This window comes from Oryzias melastigma, linkage group LG1 (genome assembly GCF_002922805.2).
Source record: "Oryzias melastigma strain HK-1 linkage group LG1, ASM292280v2, whole genome shotgun sequence".
NCBI classification, from domain to species: Eukaryota; Metazoa; Chordata; class Actinopteri; order Beloniformes; family Adrianichthyidae; genus Oryzias; species Oryzias melastigma.
The window spans coordinates 4071860-4097759 of record NC_050512.1 but is presented as its reverse complement, the minus strand read 5'-3'; the positions used below and the strand labels follow the sequence as shown (position 1 = coordinate 4097759).

Here is a 25900-nt window from a genome sequence, read left to right as displayed (position 1 = left end):
TTGTTTCTTTACCAGAATATTAAATATAAGTATAAATTCTAGGAACTCGAGGAACATTTGGAAGAGGAGGAGGACGCTCGCCAAAAGCTTCAGCTGGAGAAGGTTGCGTGTGACGGAAAGATTAAAAAGCTGGAGGATGATATTCTAGTTATGGAAGACCAAAACAACAAGCTTGTGAAAGTGAGTCTTAAAATGAGCGTTTTTCAGCTTTGTGAGCTTTGGTCAGAAGAGTTAACATCCAGATGACCTGTCTGATGTGTTCAGGAACGTAAACTGATGGAGGAAAGAATCGCTGACTTCAGTACCAGCCTGGCAGAGGAAGAGGAGAAATCAAAGAATCTCACCAAACTTAAAAATAAGCACGAGTCCATGATCTCTGAACTGGAGGGTAATCTTCTGTTATGCTCCCTTGACGTCTTTGTTGAATTGAAGCTCAGAAAACAAGCAAAAACATTGTGTTTATCATTTCCTCCTCTAGTTCGTTTGAAGAAGGAAGAAAAGAGTCGTCAGGAGCTTGATAAAGCTAAACGCAAACTGGAGGCAGAGTCCAATGACCTTCAGGAGCAGTTGGCAGACTTGCAGGCTCAGATTGCCGATCTCAAAGCTCAGCTTGCTAAGAAGGAGGAGGAGTTACAGAACGCCTTGGCCAGGTGGTGATCATCCATGACTCTAGTTTACTGTTAAATTGTTCTAATTAAATCACATGTATGCTACAAAGTGATTCGCTCACGAGAAGTGGGGACATGACACCCTGATTGTCCAGCTGTTTTGTTTTTATTGGGCTAATTGTTTAATTTTAATATTTTTCCCCCTTTTAACACATTTGTTACTTGTTTATTTATAATTTAATTGTTTTAATCTTGTGAGTGACCTGGAGCTACAGACTGCCATATAATTTCCCTTGGGAGTAATAAAGTATCTATCTAACGAACACTTTTACTGTTTTCTTAATGTTATAGATTGGAGGATGAGACTGCTCAAAAGAACAATGCCCTGAAAAAGATCAGGGAGTTGGAAGGACACATCTCCGACCTACAAGAGGATCTGGACTCTGAGCGGGCGGCCCGGAACAAGGCTGAGAAGATCAAACGAGACCTTGGAGAAGAGCTAGAGGCCCTCAAGTCTGAGCTGGAGGATACGCTGGATACCACTGCCACACAGCAGGAGCTGAGGTCCGCACCATGAGTTCAAGTATACAAGTCTAAGTGGCTGCAAAACTTTGTTAAAATCATCCTATCGCAAAGTGTTATAAACAGGGATGTGCAACTTTTTGGGTCACACTGATTCTTTAAAATTTAACTTGATCAGTTTTATAAATCTCCTCCAATGAAAATCATCCTTTTTTTGTTTTTAGCATGTTCTAGCAGCATTTTGTCGCACGATGAAGGACATATAGAGAAGACTTTAAATTTTAAACAGTATTTCTTAATTCAAATCGTGATGAATCAGGAACAGAAAAAAACATCATATGAAAAAGCTCTCAGATGTGACAGAATGGACAGGCCAAAGTCTCCCTGCTCCCGGCTGATCCTTATAATCTTCTTATGGCTTTATTTATTCAGATTATATGAAATGGTGCTTGTATTATGATATCTGACTTGTTTATTCATGCTACACAAGTTTGAAAAGTGTTTCTGTTAATCTTTAAGAGCCAAACGTGAGCAGGAGGTGACGCTGCTGAAGAGAGCCATCGAGGAGGAGAACCGCACTCACGAGTCTCAGACACAGGAGATGAGGCAGAAACACACCCAGGCTGTGGAGGAGCTGACCGAACAGCTGGAGCAGTCCAAACGAGTAGGCCGGGGTCCATTCCCAATCTGTCCTCATAACCCAAGGAACACATTGACATCTTCTCTGCTCTCCTGTGCTTAGGTAAAAACAAACCTGGAGAAAGCTAAACAAGCTCTGGAAAAGGAGACGTCCGAATTGACCATGGAGGTGCGCTCGCTGACTCAGGCCAGACAAGAAGGAGAGCACAAGAGGAAGAAGCTGGAGGGTCAAGTGGCAGACCTGCAGTCACGCTTCAGCGACAGCGAGAAGCAGAAGGCGGAGCTGAACGAGCGCTGCTCCAAGATGACGGTAAGTCTCTTTCGGTTCTCGTGTCAGCCTTGGAAACAAAAAGGATTTTCAGGCTCACAAATGTTGACTCTGCGCAGGTGGAGCTGGAAAGCGTGACAAACCTTCTGAACGAGGCTGAAAGCAAGAATATCAAACTGAGCAAAGACGTTTCCAGCCTTTCCTCCCAACTCCAGGACTCACAGGTAACAACTCGAACCTTCAGGGAACACAGGAGTTCTGTGACAAAAGTCAGTAACTGTTGACACTTTCCACAGGAGCTGCTGGCTGAGGAGACTCGCCAGAAACTCCAGTTATCTACGAAACTGCGACAAGCAGAAGATGAAAAAAACAGCCTGACGGAGCAGCTTGAGGAGGAGATGGAGGCCAAGAGGAACGTGGAGAGACATGTGTCCACCCTCAATGTTCAGGTCAGGAAACAACTGGGAAGTTCAAGTTTTCCATGTTTGTCATAAAAAAATCTCCTGGATGTCTTTGTGTTGGCTGGAGACGGATGCAGGTTCTGAACAGCTCTCCTTTCTACGCAGCTGTCAGATTCAAAGAAGAAGCTCGAGGAGATGTCTGGAAACATTGAGCTACTGGAGGAGGGGAAGAAACGCTTGCAGAGAGATTTGGAGTCGGCCAACACTCAGTTTGAAGAAAAGGCTTCAGCCTTCGACAAGCTGGAGAAGACCAAGAACCGCCTGCAGCAGGAGCTGGAAGATACGCTGATGGATTTGGACAATCAGAGACAGATTGTGTCAAACCTGGAGAAAAAGCAGAAGAAATTTGACCAGGTCTGTGCAGAGGCAAAACTGAGTATACACACATCAATAAGTGAATGATTTAATCTTTTTCCTCTGTTACCCATCAGATGCTGGCTGAGGAGAAGAGCATCTCCAGCAAATATGCAGACGAAAGGGACAGAGCGGAGGCTGAGGCCAGGGAGAAGGAGACCAAGGCGCTATCTCTGGCGAGGGCTCTGGAGGAGGCCCAGGATGGCAGGGAAGAGCTGGAGAGAGCCAACAAGGCCCTCAGAATGGAGATGGAAGACCTGGTCAGCTCCAAGGACGACGTGGGAAAAAATGTTAGTGTCAAAATGCCAATCAGTACTAAGCAAAAGTTTCTGGCTGTCGATATTAATACCGTTCTCGGCAGGTTCACGAGCTGGAAAAGTCCAAACGAGGCCTGGAGGCCCAAGTGGAAGAGATGAAGACCCAGCTGGAGGAGCTGGAGGATGAGCTGCAGGCAGCAGAGGACGCCAAGCTGCGTCTGGAGGTCAACATGCAGGCCCTGAAGGCCCAGTTTGAAAGAGACCTCCAAGGGCGGGATGAGATGGGAGAGGAGAAGAAGAGGCAGCTTATCAAGCAGGTAAAGAGCAGTTCGAGCCTTCACCTTCAGTAGAGCAACTGAAACGGAGACCTGAGGCAACTGGCTGACTGCAGGTCCGTGAGCTGGAGACAGAGTTGGAAGACGAACGTAAACAGAGGGCTCAGGCAGCAGCGGCAAAGAAGAAGCTGGAGACGGACATGAAAGACCTGGAAGGACAGATCGAGACGGTCAATAAGGGTCGAGATGAAGCCATCAAGCAGCTTCGCAAACTCCAGGTGAGAGTGGAGGAACCCAGTAGAGGAGGTGGTTTAGATACATGATAGGATGCAGGCATGGGGACAGGAAACACAAAGCACAAAAATTGAAGAATCCACTCATACAATTCTCAAATATTAGATATATTCTATGGCTACCTGTTGCATCAGTGAATTGATCATTTATTAGATTTTGAGGTAATTATCTCATTCCACACTGGAACTAGACACGCTAGCCAGGCCAGATGAGGGTTTAGTGCATGTGCAGCAGAGCTGTTGTGATGTAAAGAAGATCATTCATTCAAACAGAGTCTGTCCAAGACAGTTTGACTGCAATTTAAAAGGAGAAATACTCGGAAATACAAAAACTAAATGATTTCTTATTACATTTGTTCTCTTTCATGAGAAAAATCCCACACACACATGTTAAGTACTCAAAAAAACACAATTTTCATCAGAGGAGGACATTTTAGTGGCTTGGGAAGATTTTACATCCCAACCTCTCAGTATATACAAACTCCCCCCAGATATTATGTTTGCACCCCCAACAGGGGCTGGCTAGATCTGACCCTGTCCTGAAGCAAACTGTGATCTGGTATATCAAATTGAATTAGTTGAATGCTTTGTGAATAAAAAAATAGGATTTTGTTTTGTGTGTCAAGCTTTCAAAGTTTTGTTTTTGATACAGTAGTTTCAAATCTGTCCATATTTAAGGGAGTAGTTTTTGGGTGTAACGACTGTTTTTCTGCCTGTCCCTCCTGCTGTCTTCAGGCCCAGATGAAGGACTACCAGAGGGAGCTGGAGGATGCTCGTGCTGCTCGGGAGGAGGTGCTGATCACTGCGAAGGAGAGCGAGAAGAAAGCCAAGAGTCTGGAAGCTGAGCTCATCCAGCTACAGGAGGTAACGCTAAAGATCTTTACAGCTTCTCTGCAGACTGAGGCTTCCAAGGAGGTGATGATTCAGCATTCTGCTTGTAGGAACTGGCTGCAGCTGAGCGGGGCAAGAAGCAGGCTGAAGCTGAGAGAGATGAACTGTCTGATGAACTGGCAAGCAACGCCTCTGGAAAGTGAGTGAAACATTAACGCCACAGATTTAACTTTAGAAGGAACTGGGAGACTAAAAACTGTTGCTTGCTGTCTTCAGGTCAGCATTGGCAGATGAGAAGCGGCGCCTTGAAGCGAAGATCGCCCAGCTGGAGGAAGAGCTGGAAGAAGAGCAGAGCAACATGGAGATCCTTAACGATAGACTGAGGAAGAGCGCACAGCAGGTGGCAAAAGTGGAGAAGCGCTTCTAGTGCCGCAGAGCAAAATGAGCTCTTAAAGAGTGTTTGTTTGTATGTGTTTCAGGTGGATCAGCTGAACAATGACCTGCAGACGGAGCGCAGCGCGGCTCAGAAGAACGAGAGCGCCCGGCAGCAGATGGAGAGGCAGAATAAGGAGCTAAAGGCCAAACTGCTGGAGATGGAGAACCAGGTCAAGTCCAAGTTCAAGTCCTCCATCACTGCCCTGGAAGCCAAAGTGGCCCAGCTGGAGGAGCAGCTGGAGCAGGAGAACAGGTGAGGACAGCGAACGTCGGACTGGAAGATCCTCTGATTTTAGTCACCTTATGCTTCTGTCCGTCTCTTTAGGGACAAGCAGGCCACCGCAAAGAGTTTGCGCCAAAAGGACAAGAAGCTCAAAGACCTGATGATGCAGGCGGAGGACGAGAGAAAACAGGCAGAGCAGTACAAGGACCAGGTAAGGCCTTAAGCTGTAGTGTCTGTGTAAAAAAAAAATGAGGATCAGACAAGGCATGGATGTTCCCTCTGTTAAAACGACAGGCGGAGAAGGCCACCTCCCGCATGAAGCAGCTGAAGCGGCAGCTGGAGGAGTCGGAGGAGGAGTCCCAGCGTGCCACCGCTGCCCGCCGGAAGCTGCAGCGTGAGCTGGACGAGGCCACCGAAGCCAACGATGCCATGAGCCGCGAGGTCACCTCACTGAAGAGCAAGCTCAGGTAGGGAGAGGAGGGAGTCTGCCGCCACCTACAAGTATGTTTGTGTCGTATTCGCAAAAGGACGTGTTCTCTGGCGGGTTTAAACAAAAAATAAATCGCATTTAAAAAAAAATTATTAAAAACAAAATATTCCCAAAACAAACTGACTTTTTTACATCCACAACTACAAAGCAAAACAACATCCTGTCCATTTCTTATTACAGAGGCAACCCTGAGCCTAAGGAGTAACACAGTAGGTACACCTGAGCCAAAAGTTCTCACTGCTCATTCGTTTACATTCCTGCACCGGAGTGGCTCATCTGGAACTTGGGAGTATCCCTGGTAGGCTGGTGTACTAAGACAGTCACCAGTGACAGCTCCCTGTGGTCAGGAAGGGGTTTTATTTCACTGAAACATGAGCTCGGCTTTCACATGTTATCCAGACATCGAAGAGAACGGATGAAAGAGTGTGAAAGCAGAAAATTGATAACTTGGGTGCTGAGACTTCATCTGTCACACAGTAAAAATGGGTTTTCTTTGAAAAAATTCGATCATAAATAAAACTAATGAAATCGGTTCATTATTGCTTCAGAAAACTTGTAAATAAAAGGGGAAAGGACTATTTTTCTGTCATGAGTTTTTGTTGCTTTCAGTCTTGGCTGATCATATGGCCCTCTGTAATTTGGACATGTATTTAAAGCTAAACAGACCAAAGTTTTTTCAAAAGAAGAAGGGGCTCTGTTGATTCTGTGGTTCTCTCATTTTTAGCTCACAGAGCTGGTGGTTAACCCTTTAAAACCGGAGCTCCAGTGTTCATGTTCTTTACTCATCGAGCCGCTTTTCTCCTTCAAAATCTGCTGGAATTATTGTGTTAACGGTTGAAAAGTTACTGTACGTTAAACATTTCGTGTTTAAGAGTCACCGGCGATGCCTCAGGTCTTAAAGGGTTAAAAGTGGAGTTGCGTCATGATGGATTCAGCATAATTGCGGCCCGCAGCAGTCACTGACTGCAACAAGTAAATGCACACTTAACGTGGCTGGAAAAACTTCCATATATAAAAAGATGACATCTAAGCAGGTAAAACTGTTAAAAAGAAAAAAAAGGGACTAAAATCTCATATGGGGCTGACAAAAATACATCAAAATCCATTAATGAAACCAAAACACACGTCTGTGATGTCAAAAGGAAGTTCTGAAATTATTATTGGATGGCTATTCGACCTACAGCTTTTCTATCATTTCATGGCAAACTGTGAAATTTGGCGATTTTTTGCATTTTCCTACAATATGGTAAAATAAAACTTTTATTTGAGCAATATTCACAAAATTTCACGCATGCTATGAGGTTAAATCTATAACCACCATAGAAGTTTCATTTACATTTGACCTTAAGAGATTGCTATCTTAAATGTTCTAAAAATAAAACGCCTTTAGTATCAGCTTCAAATTTAAACTCCTCCTAGGGATTTTGATGTATTGACTTTTAACTCCTCGAGCATCACTGGAAAACTATTCCGTAAAAAATGTTGGAATTGGAAGGTGCAAGGGCAGGGAATGCCTCCCACCATTCAACACTTTAAAGGGTACCATACAGGACAGTTGGAGGTTGACTCCACCCACAGCCGAAATTTGAAAATCTAGTCAGAGGGGTGGGGCTTGGGGGTGGTACTGCTGTCATTACTGGAGCTGCAGATCATGACGTGGGGCTTGAGCGGTTTGACCATCAGGAAATTCAAATGTAATACCTCAATTCAACCTGCAAGCGGCAACTATATTTTCAAGAATTAAACAAGTTTATTTTAATTTATCAAAAATTTGGCTATGACCAACAGACAGCACTTTTAAAGCCCCATTTATAGAAGTCAACAGACAAAGAAAAAGTTCCTTTAGGGTTTGGTTACATTTTAATTTAAGCATTTTTTTTTTTACTTTTTTGGAAATTATTTTTTGCAGTGAGAAACTAAAGAATTCTTTTTGAAGTGTGACTTTGATTGTCCAAAGAAGTGTTATGACATGATACTCCCGAGCTGAAAGTTGGTTCCACTCCGGTCCCTGTCTCATTCTGTTCACTCTTCATGCTCCTGTTTCTTTCATTGAGCATAACTCAGAGAAATATGGCTCGTCATCCAACCATGACTCATCCATCATGCTTCCCTCTTAGAGATGGCCATGTTTCTCTCAGTGCTTGGTTTAAGCGACCGTAAACCAAACTCATTTTCTTGCACAGAGCGAAATGAGTTCCAGAGACGACACGTGCTTGAGCTGTACCCGGCGTGCACCACTTGATTGTTTTTTTGATGGTGCTCTCAGGTGTACCAGGCCCCTCCCTCATCGTGACAGTGTTTGCATGTCTCTGTGGTGTTGCAGGCGTGGAAACGAGCCCTCGTTCGGCAGCACGCCACGGCGTGTGGGTGGAGGTCGAAGGGTGTTGGACGATGCCTCGGAGGAGGAAGGAGACTCCCAAAATGACTACAACGGAACAAAGTCCGCAGAATAAGTGCTGATTTTAAAACCAACCGGAGTTCCAAATTACTCCCACTTTATAGAGTAACTTTGAAGTCCTGCTATGCTGTCTTCCAAATCACTTCAAGTTATGCATTTCCTCTCGTTTCCAGTAGTTTCTGATGTTGTTTTGGAGCACATGTTCTTGTCACAAAACAATCAGAAGGGCTTCACGTCCACTGCAGGAGCCCCTCAGAAAGCTCCATTGATGTGAGATCTTCCTTTGGTTTTAAACTTGCACTGTTTTGTACTTCACCGCCTGACCGATTCATGTTTTGTTCACACAAAATGCTCTCTGAGAACTACAAACTTCAACCTCTGAGAGACAGGTAGACTGCAGATGTTCAACTACTGTCAGCGACTGTCGTCCCGCTGCCTGTTACTGCTGTTGATGTTCCCCAGCAGCACTGAAGTGGCAGCAGATCCGATGTGGATCATCGCTCCATGTCATCTGCTTCCAGTCACTGCTGACTCTGTTTCCAAACTACTATTCAGCACCTAAAGATCTTTTTATAGTCACTGTTTCACATGATTTGCACCTTTTCTGTGCTGTTTATTTTTTTTTTAAAGAACCATCATGGAAGCTCGATCCAACCATCAAACCACGAGTCAGACTTTGTTCAGGTGTCCTGTGGCGTCCTAAAGGTCATCCAGCTCAGTCTTATTTAATGTTGCATATAATCCATGAATGTTTACATGACACCCTTTCCATCTATTGTTGAACCACATGCACAAGAAATAAAAACCTCAAAGATTTGTCTCTCTTTAATTCTGTTAACTGAGTCACAACAGTTTAGTTCAGTAACAAAGATCAGCGGCATCATGGGTAAGCATTCGGACATTCACTGGTCCAGGATTGCGTCCTGTTAGCAGCAGCTGCTCCTCCATTTTCCAAGTATTGAAAGCATCGTCTGAGATGGCAGAAACGATGACGAGCGATCAGCAGGAGCTTTAGACCATGATACAACCTCATGCCCAAGCACGAACAGTGTTTGATATATATACAGGTACCTATGAACTGTGCTTTAAATTCTATTATTGCTCACTATCTCTTCTCCAACACTTTTTAACCTTTTGGAGAATGATTCCTGGACATTGAGAACTGCAAATACCTATTAGATATTCTGCTAGAATCTGATTATATTAGCAAACTTGAAAACCAGTCCCCAAAGCAGAAATCCCAGATATGTTTTCACATCACTATTCAAACAAAAATCTGATAAAACCCCATCCGTGCAGCAGCAGATGGAAACTTGACCGGGGGTGGGCTTCCGCGCCAAACTACTACTAAAAAGCTTGTGCTTTGACAATTAAATGAAGCCCATTAGGTACAGTGCCGTGAAAAAGTATTTCCCCCCTTCCTGATTTCATTTTTTTCCCCCCAAATGAATCACACACTAATATGTCAAGTCATCAAACCAACCTTAATATCACTCAGTCAACCTAAGGAAATACAAAATGCAGTTTCAAAATGATAATTTTATTTATTAAAGGCACAAAAAATCCAAACCTATCTGACCTTATGTGAAAAAGTTATTGCCCCCTGAGCCTGACAACGGGTCAGGCCACCCTTTGCAGCAATAACACAAATCAAGCGTTTGTGATAATTGGTGATGAGTCTTTCACATCTCTCTGGAGGAATCTTGGCCCACTCCTCCTGGCAGAATATTTTAACCATTCTTGCATGAATTGGCCATTTAAGGTCACACCACAGCATTTAAAGAGGATTTAAATCCAGAGTTTAACTTGGCCCCTCCAAAACCTTCATTTTGTTTTCTTTTTGCCATTCAGAGGTGGACTTGCTGGTGTGCTTGGATCATTGTCCTACTGCGTGATCCAAGACCACTTGAGTTTGAGGACACAAACTGATGGCTGGACGTTCACCTTCTGGATCTTCTGGTAGACTGCAGAATTCATTCTTCCATCAATCACAGCAAGTTGTCCAGGTTCTGAGGCAGCAAAGCAGCCCCAGATCATCACACTGCCACCTCCATGTTTCACTGCTGGCATAATGTTCTTTTTATCAGACGCATTTTTACAGCAGATGTGATGGGCAGCACACCTTCCAAAAAGTTTAGTTTTTGAATCCACAAGAATTTTCCTCCAAAAGTCTGGAAAATCATCAAGATGGTTTTTGGCAAAAGGGAGACAAGCTGTTCTGTTTTTGGCTGACAGCAAGGGTTTTAGCTCGAGAACTCTCCCATGGAGGCAATTTTTGACCAGTGTCTCTCTTATGGTAGTCATGAACACTGAGCTTATCTGAGGCCAGTGGGGCTGGTAGTTCTTTTGATGTCGTCTGTGGTTCTCCTAGATGAGTCATCATTGGACTCTTGGAGTAATTTTAGTCATCCTCTCATTTTTGATTTAAATGTTAAATAAATTAGTCACAGTTATTTTGTGATTTAACAAGGGAGGGCAATTGCTTCTTCACGCAGAGCCAAATAGGATTGTTCATTTTTACCCTCTTGGTAAATAAAATAATCATTTTGAAACAGCATTTTGTATTCATTGGGTTATCTCTGACGGATAGTAAAATTGGTTTGATGATATGACACATTTGTGTGATTCAAAGGCAACAAAAACCAATATCAGGAAGGGGGGAAATACTTTTTCATGGCACTATCTGTTGAATTTCCTATTTCAAACCCGTGAGGTTTAGTTTTGAAAAACTGAAACTTTAAATTTCCATCATAAAAATAGGAATTCTTAAAAATGAGTCACTGAGTTAAACAAAATCAATTATGTGATGTAATATTTCATTTTGAAAGTAAACCTCAAGTTGACTCATTTTTTTTTTTAATTGGATGCAACTCTTTGCGTTTCTGAACGAAGCGCTCCCTCATGTGAAAAGCTTTGCACTGGAATGAAACCTTCGACCTTGTTCTGAACTAAAATCTCAACTAAGAGCACATAACTCCTGTTTTCACAGCTTATTGGTGATAAAACTATTTCGTCTAACCACAGCTGATAAATGAGTGCAGTAAAAGCTTTTTAGTCAGTATTAGCTTGTATTTTTGTCAGGCTCCCCTTTGTTTTCTTGGTCCCTAAATCAGCCTCTGATTTCCTTATTCTAGCTCAGCTGGTCTCACGGGTGGTAATCAATGATTTACTAAGTTACCTCAAATGTTCCTCCTGGTTCTTAATCCATCAGAAACACACAGGATAAAGGGGAAAAACAGTGAAGGGTGGCAGTTTCTGCATTCCTTGTGCTGTGTTCTGCAGAAGCAGAAATCCAAATGCTGATCAAGGCCCTGAAGAGTTTGGTGCAAAAATCAGGAGGCTTTTCTGTTTAACGAGCAAGTGTAAGGCAGGAACGGAAGAACCTTCATCTCAAAGTCCTTTAGTTTCAGATGGAGGAGGGTGCTTCCCTTCTGATGCCTTCTCATAAAAGGATCTTGACACCTCCCTGTGGAGAATGGGGACCCTGGGAGAGGCTTCTTGGTGGAGCCGGTCCAAACTCTAGCCGCTTTACCAAACTGGCAAAGAAGAGATGCATCGATGAGAACAAACACCCGAACAGGCGCTCCATGCTGCTGCTGCTGTTCCTCCTCACCTGTCGTACTGAGGAGGAGGACTCAAACTGCTACTGTGGAGATCAGGACCCCCCTCTACACCTGCAGGACTCCCACGACCATCTGGTAGCACCGCTCTGTTCATGGCCGGGTCACACACGAAGTCTCGGCAGGACGCCAGCTTTGACTCCAGATTCTGACAGAGGAAAGTGTTTTTTCTCAGAATAGCAAAGACAGAGCAACGGTTCCAGCAGGGGGATCGCATCTCTTACTCCAACTTTTCTCAGCAGCTCTCCAACAATGTTAAGAGCAGATATTCTGGCTGACGTGGTGAGGGGCGTCCCCGTTAGACCGTCGCCTAAAAGAAAAAAAATACAGATAACAGTGGGTTCCTACATGAACAGAAAAAAAAATCTGACAGTTGGGAATACCTCTGCGGATGCTGGAGGGAAGGGGGGTGGAGTACGAGCTGATGGGTTTGTTTGGAGTGACGGGGGCAGACGGGTTCATCTGGGACAGATCTGGGCGGTCTGTGTCTCTTCCCAGACTGCTGGACGGTCGTCTCTCCTTCTGTCTCACAGCCAGTTCATGTCGAAGGTCTGCAACGGCAAAAGCAGCTCGTGATTTTCTTTTAAAAGATCAGTCTCACCAAACATTACATCCAACAAAACAAAAGCAGAATCCTAAAGAACCAAAGGTTCTGCTGAATTACAAATGACAACTTTGCAGGTTTTGAAAACGTGACCACACCTCTGGCTTCATCCTTAAGCCTCTGCACAGACTCCAGCAGGTTCTCCTTCTCGTCCAGCTCACTCTCTAGAAAGGCGTTTCTCTCAATGACCTGGTTCATCCGCTGCTCAAAGTCCTCCAGAGACATGATGGTCGCCCTGCAACGTGGAGAGGAGTGGCTTGGTCCAAATGCACAGCAAAGCTGGTTCTTCTTCAAACTCATTTGCAGGTCTCAAAATAGGTTACGGATCTCTCAGCTGAACCATGAACCACAACGGTGTTACTAACTGGCATTAGATCACACAAGCCTGTACCTCAAAAACCTGTGGCAAAGTTAGGCTGCATAAGTACCTGAATACTCAGGTATCTGCGATCTGTTCCAGAGAGAACAAATACGAGTATTTATGACATCCAATATTTATTTATTTAAATAAATAAGAGCATAGTAAAAAACACACTTCAGGCAATAACATTTTAATATTGTTGGATTCTAAGTATAAAATCTAAACAAACTGTCATCAGAAATAAAATCTTCAAAGTAAGGTGTTAGTGAAGGTTCTTATTTTCAAAGTAAAACTGTTAAGTTTTTGTTATAGATGAAAATGAGACTGAAGTTCAATTTACTATAATAAGTTCTGAACAAACAACTTTGTTTTAAATATAGTTGACAATTTTTTTTCAAAGGGAAAGACAACCCTGAGTTTTAACTTGATTTTACAAACATTGGGCTTAATAAAGTTAAAGCAAATCATTACACAAGTTATTTATATAAATTCATCTTTTCTGACCTTTAACCTCTACAGTAAGATTCTGAATAATTTTCCCGACACTTCTGCACTTTCCTCTTAAGTTATTTTTTCCTTTAAAAGAAGACTGGTATCTAAAAGTAAGCAACAAAATAAGATGCACCTCTTTGCTGCATTATTTTCTTTTTTTTTTTTTGCAGAATTTATACCTGCTTGCAGACTTAAACTGAAATCTCACAGAATCCAAACTCGTCACCTTTTTTAAGGCTAATAAAATGATTTAAGAATTAAATAAATAAATGTTTAAAAACAAGCTTCTATGAAAACTATCTTAAAATATGTAAATAAGTGGTGAACAAAAAAGATAGCTAAAGAATGAATCCTGACCTCTTGGTCCTCTCTAGATCGTCGTTGGCCTGCTCCAGCTCCCGGATGTACTTTTGGAGGTGGTCCCTCACTGCCCGGGTCTGGGTCAAATCCTCCTCCAGGGCTGTGATATGCCTCAAAGCATCGGAAATCTGGGCTTCACATTTCTCCTGCACAGAATCAGATCCACCAACAGCTTAATACAGTTACCATCAAACTGATTCTTGTGTTTAGGTTTCAGCAGAGACATGCTAAAGTTAAGTAAAGCAAAAATATCCGTCATTTTCAGTTGTTATTATTCCTTCTCAGAGTTTGCTTGAGGCAGAGCTGGAACTAAGCTGTTGATCTTGGCTTTAAGTGCTGCAGATACTGAACCTTGATAGCTTCCAGCTCCATGTGAAGTCGGTTGTTCTCCAGCAACAGCTCCTTGTTTCTGCCCTCACACTGCTTCAGTTCCGTCTCCAGCTCTGCTTCGTAGTCCCGGCTCATCTGCTGGAACTCCTGCAGCTCCTCTTGAGTCTCGTCAGCCCTGGGGGCAAAAACAAGAGAAAAAAAAAAAAAAGAAACAGGGGTGATGCGTCAGTCATGAAAAAAAATTGCATTAGTGAAGGGGTCTGCAACCTGTGGCTCTTTGGCTAAAGAACAAGAAAACAGTTTAATTTTTAAAAATTAAGTTAAGTAATTCAAACTTCATTCATTAACTAATTCACAAACCGTCAAAGAAAAGTGTGCATCACTCCATGAGGGTCCTAATTATTGTAGCCTTAATTTTCCATCAATCATTTGTAGTTTACTAAAGTTGTACCAAAATACTGACAGATTTTTGAGCTCCATGTACCACAGAAAACCAATTTGAGCTCAATCCGGAAAAATCAGAATTTATACCAAAGGTGCCCTTACAGTAATTATAGGTGGATTTTCTATTTTTGAACAAATTCAACGCTTTTTAAATGCACCTTATAGTTAGAAAATAAGGTAAAGGTCAAAAATTACAACCATCTGCAAACTGAAAAGCACCACAGATAGTAAAACAAGGTGTTATTTTTTATTCTGTTGGTGACATTACACTACCAGCCACTACATTAGTGCACTGAGATGATATTTGAGACACAGGATGTCTTATTTTGAAAGAGAGTCACGTGAGTCTCTGTTAGCGTTAGAAAAGGCTATTTTCTCTTCAAGTTTTGTTTGTGGCAAAAATAACAATAGTTGTTTATTATAATCGTAACAGTGATAAATTCTTTTTTTTTTTCTTTTTTTTTCAAATTAGAGTGAAGTACGATTTGTTTGCTCCTACTCCCTTGTTGTGGTCAGAGAGATGTGCCCGAAGGCTCCTAGGGTTGGAGGTTGCAGACCCCTGGTTTAGTGTCTCCTCTGGTGTTACCCCTTACCTCTGCTGCTGCCTCTGCGCCTGCTCTTTCCAGAACACCATCTCCTCCTCCACAGATGCAAAGGAATGCGCCGCGGGCTCTACCATGTTTGCTGCTACCCAAAACAACGACGTCCTCAGGGAAGAACCATCCGTTTAATTTCACCGCTAATTTTCACTCCTCTCCGGCCTCGAGGTTCCCACGCGCAGGTCAACCCTCACAGCCGTTCGTGGATGCAGGTCTCCTGAAGAAAGTTAGGCCGAGCTATGAGAACACGTGAAAGTCCCAACATGCTATTCTGCGTGTTTGTTGTTGTTGTTTTGTTGAATAAACTCGCCCAGAGAAGCGACGGTTAGTGAAGCACCTACTAGAATACGCCGCGGAGGCTAGCTGACGCTAATAAACACAAAGCTAACAGAACACGAAACAGGAAACACCTTCAGTTGAGCCAAACGAAGCACACTTACCTCGATTCAATTACGAAAAATACAAATTCTGGTACGTAATGACTATATTGGGCGCGATGTAAAGCTGCAGGTCACGAATCAACGTAAAGTGACTCTACAAACTAATCTGCTGTCACGGGAATGCGATTAGCCAATCAGAGACAAAGGAAACTTCCCTTTTTGGCGGTCATTGGACAGCATGGATGACGTTTTACGAAATTTAACCAATCACGTTGTACGATTGGCCTTCAGTGGAGGACTTTTATTTCCGGAATGGGTTTAATCTATATTGTTATTGGCAGGATAGCAAAATATTGTATATTTAAATTATTCGTTTCTCTGTATAAACATTTTATGCACAATGACTAATGATTGTAATAAGCTAAATTAGTTAGTAATAATATTTAGATATTAATTTATCTTTTTAACGTGCTTTTATTTTTATGACGTAAGAAAACCATGTGTTTTTTAGAGTAAACCACAATAACACATGCAATAGTAAACTCCCTTATCAAATATGATGAGAGACCTCGACATTTTATTACATCAAAAAACATCTTCTGTTAAGATGCTGGGTGAGAGTAACAAACAATAACATAAAAAATGTCTGTTATTTCTGTTTTGGTTATGGGGCTGCAATATTTTAAATGTATTTTTTTATTCCAAAGATAGCAGCAACTCACTCCAATTAAAATTGTGTTTTTAACATGTTCTTGTTGCATTTTTTCATGATGGAGGACAAATATAGACAACATTATGCTCAAATTTTCATTTCTGAGTACTGATTTACTGAAATAGTTGTGAATCAAAAAACAGTTGGAAAATGCTTGTAGTAGCAATGTATGTGCTATTATCAGTGGGCAGGAAAGTTTCCTGCTCCTCTCCATTCTGATGCATCCACTAATGAACAAATAGATCCATGCACTTCTTGGTTTTCCTCATCTGAGCTAGAATCTGGCTCAAAATTGTACGTCTGGATGGCTCCAATATTACTTGTCATTTTTGTTCCAACAGTAATGTTTGCTTGGGGTTGTGAGGGACTGTAAGCTAGCAAGAGAGAGTGTAAACAAAGGACGGATAGGAAATGCGGGCAGGCTTACACTGCGCCATTGGACCCACCCATAACTCAGAGGTGAATTGCTGATGAACTACTGCCGGTCTACACAAACTATGACCTAGAAAATGTCAGAGGTTTTAACATTTTGGCTAAAAATGCCTTAATCATAATTAAATTAAACTGGGAATGCTGTTACAATAGATCAAAAGATGATTGAAATGGGACTTTAAGAAATGGCATTTGTGCAAGTAAATCCACTCTTACAAAATGTAATATGTCTTCATGCCTACTATTCATGTTTGTCCAGGGCAATAACATCACCAGTGAATGTATGCAGTCTCATGGTATCACAGAATACAAATGCAGGGTGAGAAACATGAGTGACCCTTTTTCTTTCAGTCAAAACACAGCGCTAGATGTATTATTATTACATTATGGTTTCAAACAGCAGAAAATAGCTAAATGTATTTCAAGAAAATCTGAAAAAGTAACACAAGTAAAACACACACATTCTAAAAAAAGACAAACATACAGGTACAATTTTTTTTCTTACATTTTCGTCATTGATGCTACTTGTAACTTTATACTTGTTTTTTCTATGCTCACTTTAGATAGAAATGACTTAACTTGAGATGCTTTCCATCCCATGGTATCTGAAAAAAGTTAAGATCATTTAGTCCAAAAATGTGTCTGAAATTTTAGTAAAACCATAAAAAAGAACCCAAGTGAAAAAGTTCAAATACAAGGTTTGCACTTTTAGCCTTTAGCAGTCTTTAGACCCCACACATCATCTGAGTTTTCAAATAAAAACTTTAAAAACATCAAACTACACTGCAAAAAGTAAACTCAAATTAATGCCTATTAGAACTGATCACATCCAGCATTTCAGACAAAAATAAGTGCAAAAGTTCTGCTTCTGTTTGTTCTTTTCCTTCACAGCATTGCTAGAGGAAAGAACTTTCTTCTTCATGCAGGCCTGCAAAGTTCTTTCCGCTTCTGACTTTTTATTACTGTCAGCTTTGTACCAATTTCTCCCGATAAGGCGGAGAACCACATTCAGTGCAAATGAAGGAAGATCTAATCTTCTAAGTGATTCATGAGGAAATGAAAACAACAGTAAAATGTCTGTCAGATCCATCCAAACAGTACATCAAATGCTCGACCGAATTTAATAACAGATGAGACAAAAGTTCAGCAACAAAATTCTATAGACAATAGCTGTTGAAAAAGAATAACGTCATTGTATTCCTAAAAGAACAATTTCATGTTTCTTGCAGAGCATGAACCATCTTATTTCCTCTCCTGATGTCATTCAGAGTTCAGGTTTCATGAATATCTCTTGAACTCACTTATTGAAAAACACAAACCCTGCAGCAGTAAACCTAAAGCTGGTCAGTTCGGTCATTCCACGTCTTTATCTGTTTCTTTGCGTATTCTTGACTTCTTACTGTCTAACACGTCGGTCTTCACCTGACCCAGAGTTTGCAGCAGGCACATGGCGTCGAAGCCCTCATCACCAGCTTGCTGCAGCAACTCCAGGACCTGGGGATAAGATTTGTCAGGCGAGGACTAAGGCGGTATCACGCTAGGGTTACCATGTTTGTTTCGAGACTCACTTTCAAACACTTGAAGGACTTCAGCTCACTCAGGTTCTCCTGCAGGAACAGCAGATAAATGCTGAGGTCGTTGTAGACCGGCGTGATTACACCCAAAGCCCCAAATCCAGGCAGCATCTCATAAGGCCGGAGGAAGCTGGAGCTCTGTCGGGCAGGTCCCAGGGCAGCGTACACCACCAATGGAGCCAGAAGCACGTACACCGCCAAGTTTATGTAGCTCAGCAGCCGAAAGACACCCACTGCTACGAGCTTGCACTGCACAGCAGATGGCACCATGCTGTTGTTCTGCAGCACGCCTGTCCGCAGGTCACAAGGAAACTCATCAGTGAGAGAAGCCAGCAGGATGTAGTAGGCCAGGAAGACGCACGCCAACAGCAGAATGAGAAGAGTCAGGCCCCGGCAGGCCACGTATTTAACCACAAGGCAGCGAGAGAAGCGTTTGGTCTTCAGGTACTGCTCCACCAGAGGGTATTTAAAGCAGCCTTCAGCCAAATCCAGAGCACTGAGGGTTAGGAGGGGACATCCATGCAAATTACGATAGGGTTAACTAGGGGTGTAATGATTAAACAATAAATCAATTATGATTCCTACAATCCAACCAGATCCATCTGTCTGAGGCAAGTTTTAATCTTATCAAATCAACCTATACCATTATATACTAGAACAGTTGGATTACCTGCAATAATGCTAGTTTGTATGCTTGTTGCTGAATGTGGTCACTAAAGATGCTGAAACTTTAATTGCTGTATAACGTTCTGAACATGCTAAACATTTTGATGCATCATTTGCACACGAATTTCAAACATTTCTTTGAAAAATTGCAAAAAATGTAAAAAATTGCGTAACATGCATAAATAGCAGGAGTGTCCTGAACGAGCTGAACGTTTTGATACCAATATTTCAAAGGTTTCAGAGTGCAAAAAGAATTGGAACATTTTTTGAAAAGAATCGCAAAACTTGCAAAAAGAAAAATTAAAATGCTACATATACTACAAGCAGGAATGTCCTTAACAAGCTGAACGTTTTGAAAGCAAGATTGTAGAAATTGCTGAAAGTGTGATTGAATTTTTATGGATCAAAAAACATACAGAAGAATAAATAAGGAATAATAATACATAGAAACAGGATCCCTATTAGCTTATAAAGCATTCACACAATTAAAACATTGTTTCAAAATTTATTGTCATTTATATTGGAAAATACCATTTGGATTGAGACGGTATCTTTATTTTACTATGACGTAAAAATGACCAAATACCATCACAGTGGACAACACATAAAATACATGTGACCATACAGTGTGGTAGAATGTTCTAATAAGAACAAGGAATCGGGAAAATTTCACCTGCACTGTTCAGTACCAGGTATTTTTCTCCAAGTCACACAGGTGGAAGTTTTGAATAAAGATGTCCTGGATCCATTTTAGGTTCGTTCAAAATGGACCAATATCCACTATGAATCGGATTGGCAACCACAAATTATGATTTGAATCAAAGAGTTAAAATGAATCATTACACCCCTAACAGTAACTTCTCAGCAAGACTAGGCAACACTCAGGTCTGAGCAGAAGCACTTTTGCAGAGCCACAAGGAGGCAGCAAAGACAGAGAAAGTCAAACTGGGATCCACAGGAGGTTTGAAACAGAAAAGCCAGGAGAGACAGAAAATAGTTCAAATAAACTAATACCAACAAGTTTACCACAGTTTACCTCTGCGATTCCTCACTTGCATCCTTGCCATCCAAAGATGCCAGATTCCTGGCCAGTCGGATAGCGCGGTTATAAAAGCGGTCTAGTTCCTCCATGATGAAGCTCAGGTCAGAGGACAGGTGTGGAGCCGCTGTGAAGCGCCACATCAAGGCAGGGATGTACATGAGGATGGCCAGTAGGAGCAGGACGTACGGAAAGAACTGAGGTCAGAGCACAACAAGAGTCACGGGGAGGCACCGCCATCACAGTTTGAAACAGTTTTGACTGAAAGATGTGTGGATGTGTTGAGGGGTTCCTCATTCATCTGCAGGATGTCTGAATATTGCATTTATAAGCTCTTACAGCAGCTCATTTAGGCCTGTACCTTGTGCAGCCACAGGGGTGAGCTGTTAGATTGTTGCTGCACTGCAGCCCAACAGAAGGAGTCCACATACGCTGCCTGTCTCCAGGAGAAGTTAGTGGGAGCAAAGCAGCTGATCTGGGTTCCTGGATGAGAGAAATTACAGCAACGTTTTCATAATTTCACTGATTAAACTATCTAACTTTGTCGCAGATACTCATTGGTAATAATTAAAAGAGCTTTGATTATTTCACCACATCCATGTTTAGACACACACATATTCTGAATTATTCAAACACTACTTTATCTTTAACTTCTCTTGTCTTCATATTAGAGTTTCTTTATAAAACTTGAATTGATGCCAAAGATATGTGATGAGATAACTGTCTAGAAGAAATTTATGCATAAAGATGAAATTGTGCACTATATTTATGAATGCAACATTTAGTTTTGCACATGAAATGTCAGTTTTGAATATGATTTGTCTTTGTTTTGAAAACAACTTTTCTTTGTCTTGAATGCAAATTTCCCCTGTTAACTGACTGTCAAAACTGAACGCTGTTTTTTCTAATTTCATTTAAATTGTGACTAAAATTTCAAATTACAATTCAATATATCTTATGTTACTTTAAAATGAATTAAAATCAAACAATGAATTGAAATGTCTTTTTTTGGTAATTGAATTGTAAATTGCTTTTCTAAAATACATGACAAAATTGAACATTAATTGTAAAATGCATGGGACCAAGAACCCATTACAATTGATCTTGTGTTTGTTCATTATGTTCATATTGATTTGTAACGTTTCAAATTGAAACCTAAATTGCAAAATGTATTTTCATATCGAAAAGTCTGAATTGCATATTGAAATGTCAATTGCAACATGTATTTTAAAATTACAAACTGGAATGTTAATTGAGATTTGCATATTTTTTTGAATTATGGGTGAAAAAACTTCCATACCCTGCATCCATACTTGGCAAGCACCAACACTAGCTGCAACAGTTTGGAGTATTTCAGAAGCACGTGCGTCTTTCTAGCTGCAGCAGCGCGCGCGCATCAGTCTCAGCGCTGGCACGGGTGTGGTCTGAAGCCACACCTCTCCACTCCCCCACCCCGCCTATGAACTTATGGAGATGGGTGCAGTTGTAGCGGCCCGGGGTTCTCTATCCAGACACCCCGCACCTCCCCGCCAACAAAAGGAGAGAAACTCACCCACGGAAACCTCCTGCGCGAAAGCCAGAGAAATGAGAAACAACGGCAGCCCCACCGCCAGGAACGACACGATCTTGTCCAGCGCCAGCTCCAGGCGCACCCCCTTGTATTTCGGCTCCGCGGCATCCTTCAGCAGAAAGTCGGAGAACACGTATTCTGTGGCCACGGTGGCGATCGCCATGGCGGAACAAAGCCCGGAGCCGCCTCACCAATGGGAGTGGAGCGGAGCAGCTCCTTCTGAGAGGAACGAGGGAGGCTGTTCAGAGAACTGTAGCCGAGGAGAAATTATGATAACATGGACTCAACAGCCTTTGTTTACTCGCCCCCAGGATGAACCTGCTGTCCCGGAGCTGAAACCCGAAGTGCGCATTATTACCGCTAGAGGGAGCTGATGACCCGAAATGTTTCTGTGGACAAAAAGTTTTTATTAGGGCCGGGAAATATGGAGGACTAAATGAGACAATATGAAAATAATATATACGAAATTAAAATATTAAATAAATGTGTCATTATTTTTTTTAAATTAAAATTGTTTAAAAAAGAATTATTATTTAACACGCGTTAATAAATATTAACGAGTTAATTCGGGGTAAATAATCACATGTGTTAATGTGCTAACTTTCACAGCCTTAGTTTTTACCTGATGTGAAGAATCGACATTAAAAATACACTCAGCTAACAGCAGCTACTCCTTATAACAAAATCTACTGCAGTAAAAATCACAAGCATAGTGCAAAAAAATGCTATCCGGATGGGGTTTTATTCTTATAAGATGTTTAAACTCCTGTAGTCCAAGCAGCAAAAAAAGGAAAAGAAATTACAATTTAATATTTTCAAAAAGCGGTACACACAAACTTGGTCCTTAAAAGAGGCAAATAGAATCAATTCTGAAAACTTTAACTTCACAGATTAGGAAAAATCAACAGAACTACCAAAAATAAATGGAACCCCATACCTACAGACACGGAAAACTCAAAACATCTGAAGTCCCTTTCCAACTATATATTTTTTTCAATTTTTTATTGTTGCCAGTGGTCTTTTAATTATGATGATATTTTAGCCAAAATCAAAACCCTGTGTTGTTTTGTAAGACATAGTTTCTGCAGGGTAACAGGAGTTCATCTCCTCGTTGTGCTAATGTGGTTGTGATTTTCATTTGGGATTAATAAAGATTATATTCTATTATGTTTATCAGCAAAATATTAACATATAAATATGTGTTCATATTTAGGAGATTTGTTTCATTGTTATTGAAGACTTTTAAGATCTATGCTGGTTTCCTTGAAATGATAAACAAAAATCAGCCAACCACAACAAGTGGTCCTAAAGTCCACCTCAATAGTTCCTGTCTCCTCTCTGTCATGCCCATGTTTGAATTAATTAAATTGTTTATTTTAAGCAATCAGGTTATAATACATGAAATTACATATCACATAATGAAGTAAAAGTAGATCGCTTGAAAGGAAGTGGAGGGAAGCGAACTTATATAATCCCACCCCAGCTCGACCATACCATTTTCTCTACATGAATTATCAATATCTGGTTCAGGACTTATTATCAAATATTGATAGATTCAGGTTATGAAGGATCATTAATATAATTGATGTAATCAAGTTTTCAAACATCCACAGACAAATCATTTATATTAATCAGTAACAATAATCTAAATATTCTCATTAAAAAAAAAGTTTACCTTCCCAATTTCTAATAATCATTTGCTAACTCAGATTAGCCTGTAAATACACAAATTGCCTCTTTCACTTTGAAAATGGAATCTAGTATAGGAAACTCATACCTTGTATAACAAATCCTTCATATGAAGACAGTCAAGCTCTTATTTGAATTCCAGCTCATACCGAAAGAAATAGATTTTACTCAATTCAGAGCCCGGAGAATCAGCAAGCCTTAGCCACAGATTTACTCAATACGTGTCTCAATAAACAAACAAAAAAATAAATAAATGTAAATTTAAAAAATCTGATCATGAAAGACAAATCAACGTAGGTAATTTTAGGTGAAATATTTTATGGTTTTTAAACTAATTATTGGATCAATTCAAATTTTTATATTTACATTGCTACTTCTTTTTCATACTTTGATTTGTTTGAAGAAAAATTCAGAAAATATGTGCATATATGTATACTACACTCGATATTTTGTATTGTATTTTGAATTTTGTCAATAAAAAATACATTGACACATTTTAGGTGTACATGTAAGACACATTGTCACTTTTAGTAAAACTGGATTTTATTTTTCTTTCTTTTTTTTCCTGATCAATATAAATACATATCTTGCAAAATTACAACCCCCCAATAAATAAATAAATCTGAGCGCTGGCTATAACGTTAAAACACAATTTACGACAGTTTGTTCTCCTTTCTGGCAGAATAATATTACAAAAGTGCGCATGTCCAAAGAAACAGAGAGGAGGAAGTGATTGTCTGATGAAGATGTGAGATGGGCACTTGAGCAGGTAGCGCTGAACATACCGACATTAGTAAGTTTATTTCCTACAAACAATACTTTTAAATTAAAGACAAATCTACGCTATGACTTCCGGGAAGTTCGGTCCGTGGGGAAAGCTCAAACGGACCGTGTTTGTTAGCCTGACTAGCTAATAACTGTTCACGTAACACAATTATTGAGGTAATAATTAAACGAAGCAGCTTGGCTCAGTTACTCTATTATCTGTTTTTATTCAGTAAAGCGTTAGCGATAACCCACTGTGAGGTTTACTAGCTTGTTGTTAACCTAGCTCTTGTTATTGTTGCTAAACCTTGATGTAACAAAATCATTAGCTTGCGATTATGTGAGTTGTGTTATGGGAAACATCCTTTAACCGCCATAAAGCTACAGTGAGTCATCGGTAATGACAGTTTCATCTCATTGTGAGCTGAAATTCCCGCAGGAAAGCATGAGAAAGAGAAGAGATGGACGTGTGGTGAAACGCCGGGGTGGTTGGTATGATGGAAGGACTCGGGAAGGAGAAGTCCGAGGGCAGATCTAGAGCCCCACCGTGTCCTGATACCCCCAGAGCAGACGCATCCACGCGGCAATGGGAACTCAAAGGCTGCTTTGGCTCAAATGAAACGACCCCCTTGCACCAGACCAATAAAATCGTGAGTAGATATTGGTGAGCTCTGTGGACAAAAGTAGCATAAAGACTCAATATCGTGTGTACCTGTTAGGAGTGTAACAACTAATCGATAAATTGATTTGTATTCCTGCGATCCAACCAGATAGAACTGTTTGAGGCAGAATCACATTGGCCTTTTTCCCCATTAGAAAATGGTTTCAAAATGAAATAAATCAATTATGATCCATCTTGGATAATAATAACATATGATAGGTTTGTTTAACTATAACGTAAAAGTCACCATCACAGTGGACAACACACATGTGATGCAGCAAAAAACTGATCAACCATTTCCTCTTTCAGAATCACTACATGGACACCCGAAAGCCTCTGCTGGAATTAAAAGATGTCCCTCCTCCACCACAACACCCACCCCCTCTCCATTTATCCAAGCCCTTGCCTCTGCCCCACCTCCCTTTGCCGCCTCCTCCACCTCCTTGCTTTCTTGCTCCTCCTCATTTATCACAAGACTGCCAGCAGCAGCGACCCCTTGAAGGGGCTAGCCCCAAAGTAAGCCACTGCGTCTACTGCAGTACAGATGGGCGTGGGCTGCTGGGTGGCAGTGCTGGTAACAGCAGCTCCACCATCACTGGGGTGGTTTCACTTTGCAGGGCTCTCTGTTCCATGGGAGATCCCATTTGCAGCAGCAGCGGGAGTATCAGGTCTGGGACCTGTCCAGTGGCTTCTTCTGTTCGTCCATGTCAATACCCCCTGAGCTGCAACAGCGGAGGCCAAGTTCCTGAGTCTGTGCTCAGGCTTGGGTGCAAACCTCAGTTGCACAGCCCTGTTGCCATCTCTCAACCCCTTTCTTCTCACCACTGCCTCCCCTGCTGCTCTGGGCTCCTTCAAACCTGTTCCGCCGTACCCTCTCCATGTAGTCAGCCCTCCTCATTTCCTCCTTCGGTTCCCTCTTTACCTGTTTCTGTCCATGACTCTTGCCTGGTATCTTCTGGCTTTTACACCTACGATGTCAGCTGCGACTCCTCAGCCAGAAGATCTCAGAGAAGTGCACACGGGGATCAAACAACCGGCACCGCTGTCACTACCACAACCTCTACAGCACAGTTCTACTCCAATCCAATTCACTTAAATGTAGAGCGCACAGCTTGTGTGAAGGGGGCTCACTGCTGTCAGGACTACTTGATGAAGGTTGGTGGAGTTTGCTGAAGGTTGGTGGAGTTGGCTTCTCTCAGTGAATGTGAAGCTGACAGTCTCTGTAACCACAGAAATATTCACAAGTGAAACCGTTTTTTGTATTTGGCACTGAAAGCATTTCTCCTGACTTATGGTTCAAATGGCACTAGGTAACAGTGCTCTGCTAACCAATGTTTACATTTTTCCTTTGTTCAGCCTGTGAATGGTGAGACTTCAGAGACCAATGAGGTGTGGCCCAAGCTTTGTGTCCCACAGACGGCTTCTCATCCCATCCCTGTTTGCAACGGTTGTGGAACGTCTTCTGATGCCATGGCTCTTTTGTCGAACGCCAGCTGTGGGACTTCGTTTAAATACGGTTAGGTTTTTTTTTTTTTTTGTTTTTTTTTT

The 25900-nt window shown here is 41.5% G+C and overlaps 4 protein-coding genes across 8 annotated transcripts in view; 2 read left to right on the top strand and 2 right to left on the bottom strand.

Annotated features, from left to right (window-relative positions):
- myh11a (myosin, heavy chain 11a, smooth muscle) overlaps positions 1–8870 on the top strand; it is a gene marked incomplete in the record, with an annotated part of 33603 nt that extends 24733 nt beyond the window's left edge. Inside the window, 19 exon segments of the mRNA XM_024260044.2 lie at positions 43–180; positions 265–388; positions 479–650; positions 960–1172; positions 1650–1794; positions 1873–2079; positions 2157–2261; positions 2334–2486; positions 2604–2852; positions 2930–3142; positions 3214–3426; positions 3501–3662; positions 4413–4541; positions 4619–4707; positions 4785–4908; positions 4988–5196; positions 5269–5377; positions 5461–5633; positions 7980–8870. Coding sequence (XP_024115812.1) covers positions 43–180; positions 265–388; positions 479–650; positions 960–1172; positions 1650–1794; positions 1873–2079; positions 2157–2261; positions 2334–2486; positions 2604–2852; positions 2930–3142; positions 3214–3426; positions 3501–3662; positions 4413–4541; positions 4619–4707; positions 4785–4908; positions 4988–5196; positions 5269–5377; positions 5461–5633; positions 7980–8109 — 3057 coding nt within the window.
- Positions 8865–15464, bottom strand: LOC112137628 (nuclear distribution protein nudE homolog 1). Its single transcript, XM_024260045.2, has 9 exons — positions 15305–15464; positions 14859–15081; positions 13843–13996; positions 13489–13637; positions 12377–12513; positions 12058–12225; positions 11899–11984; positions 11668–11822; positions 8865–11590 (listed from the first exon to the last, which is right to left on the bottom strand). The coding sequence occupies exons 2-9, from the start codon at positions 14942–14944 to the stop codon at positions 11497–11499; spliced, it is 1029 nt and encodes a 342-aa protein (XP_024115813.1). The 5' UTR covers positions 14945–15081; positions 15305–15464; the 3' UTR covers positions 8865–11496.
- A 579-nt stretch (positions 15465–16043) lies between these two features.
- On the bottom strand, positions 16044–21593 carry panx1b (pannexin 1b). Its single transcript, XM_024260047.2, has 5 exons — positions 21220–21593; positions 20029–20150; positions 19665–19864; positions 17957–18458; positions 16044–17882 (listed from the first exon to the last, which is right to left on the bottom strand). Exons 1-5 carry the CDS (start codon positions 21398–21400, stop codon positions 17742–17744), a joined length of 1146 nt encoding a protein of 381 aa, XP_024115815.1. The 5' UTR covers positions 21401–21593; the 3' UTR covers positions 16044–17741.
- Positions 21594–23430: 1837 nt separating this feature from the next.
- The window catches only part of LOC112137553 (meiosis regulator and mRNA stability factor 1), a 21571-nt gene continuing 19101 nt past the window's right edge, over positions 23431–25900 (top strand). For 2 of the 5 annotated variants that reach the window (XM_024259920.2, XM_024259919.2), the window contains exons 1-4: positions 23431–23719; positions 24131–24341; positions 24662–25507; positions 25709–25868. In XM_024259920.2, the coding sequence (XP_024115688.1) occupies positions 24186–24341; positions 24662–25507; positions 25709–25868 (1162 nt within the window). In that variant the 5' untranslated portion in view covers positions 23431–23719; positions 24131–24185. The remainder of the gene's footprint in view (positions 23720–24130; positions 24342–24661; positions 25508–25708; positions 25869–25900) is intronic. The other 3 variants (XM_036210093.1, XM_024259921.2, XM_024259922.2) reach the window with 3 other exon arrangements.

Bases quoted from the DNA above. Each gene is read 5' to 3' on its own strand.
- LOC112137628 (XM_024260045.2), bottom strand. From the start codon at position 14,944: ATGGTAGAGCCCGCGGCGCATTCCTTTGCATCTGTGGAGGAGGAGATG. The intron at 13,638-13,842 runs GTTCAGTATCTG...GATTCTGTGCAG, and splicing joins TGGAGCTGGAAGCTATCAAG to GAGAAATGTGAAGCCCAGAT. The intron at 11,591-11,667 runs GTGAGGAGGAAC...CTTCTTTGCCAG, and splicing joins CCTCCTCCTCAGTACGACAG to TTTGGTAAAGCGGCTAGAGT.
- panx1b (XM_024260047.2), bottom strand. From the start codon at position 21,400: ATGGCGATCGCCACCGTGGCCACAGAATACGTGTTCTCCGACTTTCTG. The intron at 20,151-21,219 runs GTGAGTTTCTCT...TCTCTCATCCAG, and splicing joins CGCGCAGGAGGTTTCCGTGG to GAACCCAGATCAGCTGCTTT. The intron at 18,459-19,664 runs GTAAACTGTGGT...CCTAACCCTCAG, and splicing joins GCAAGTGAGGAATCGCAGAG to TGCTCTGGATTTGGCTGAAG.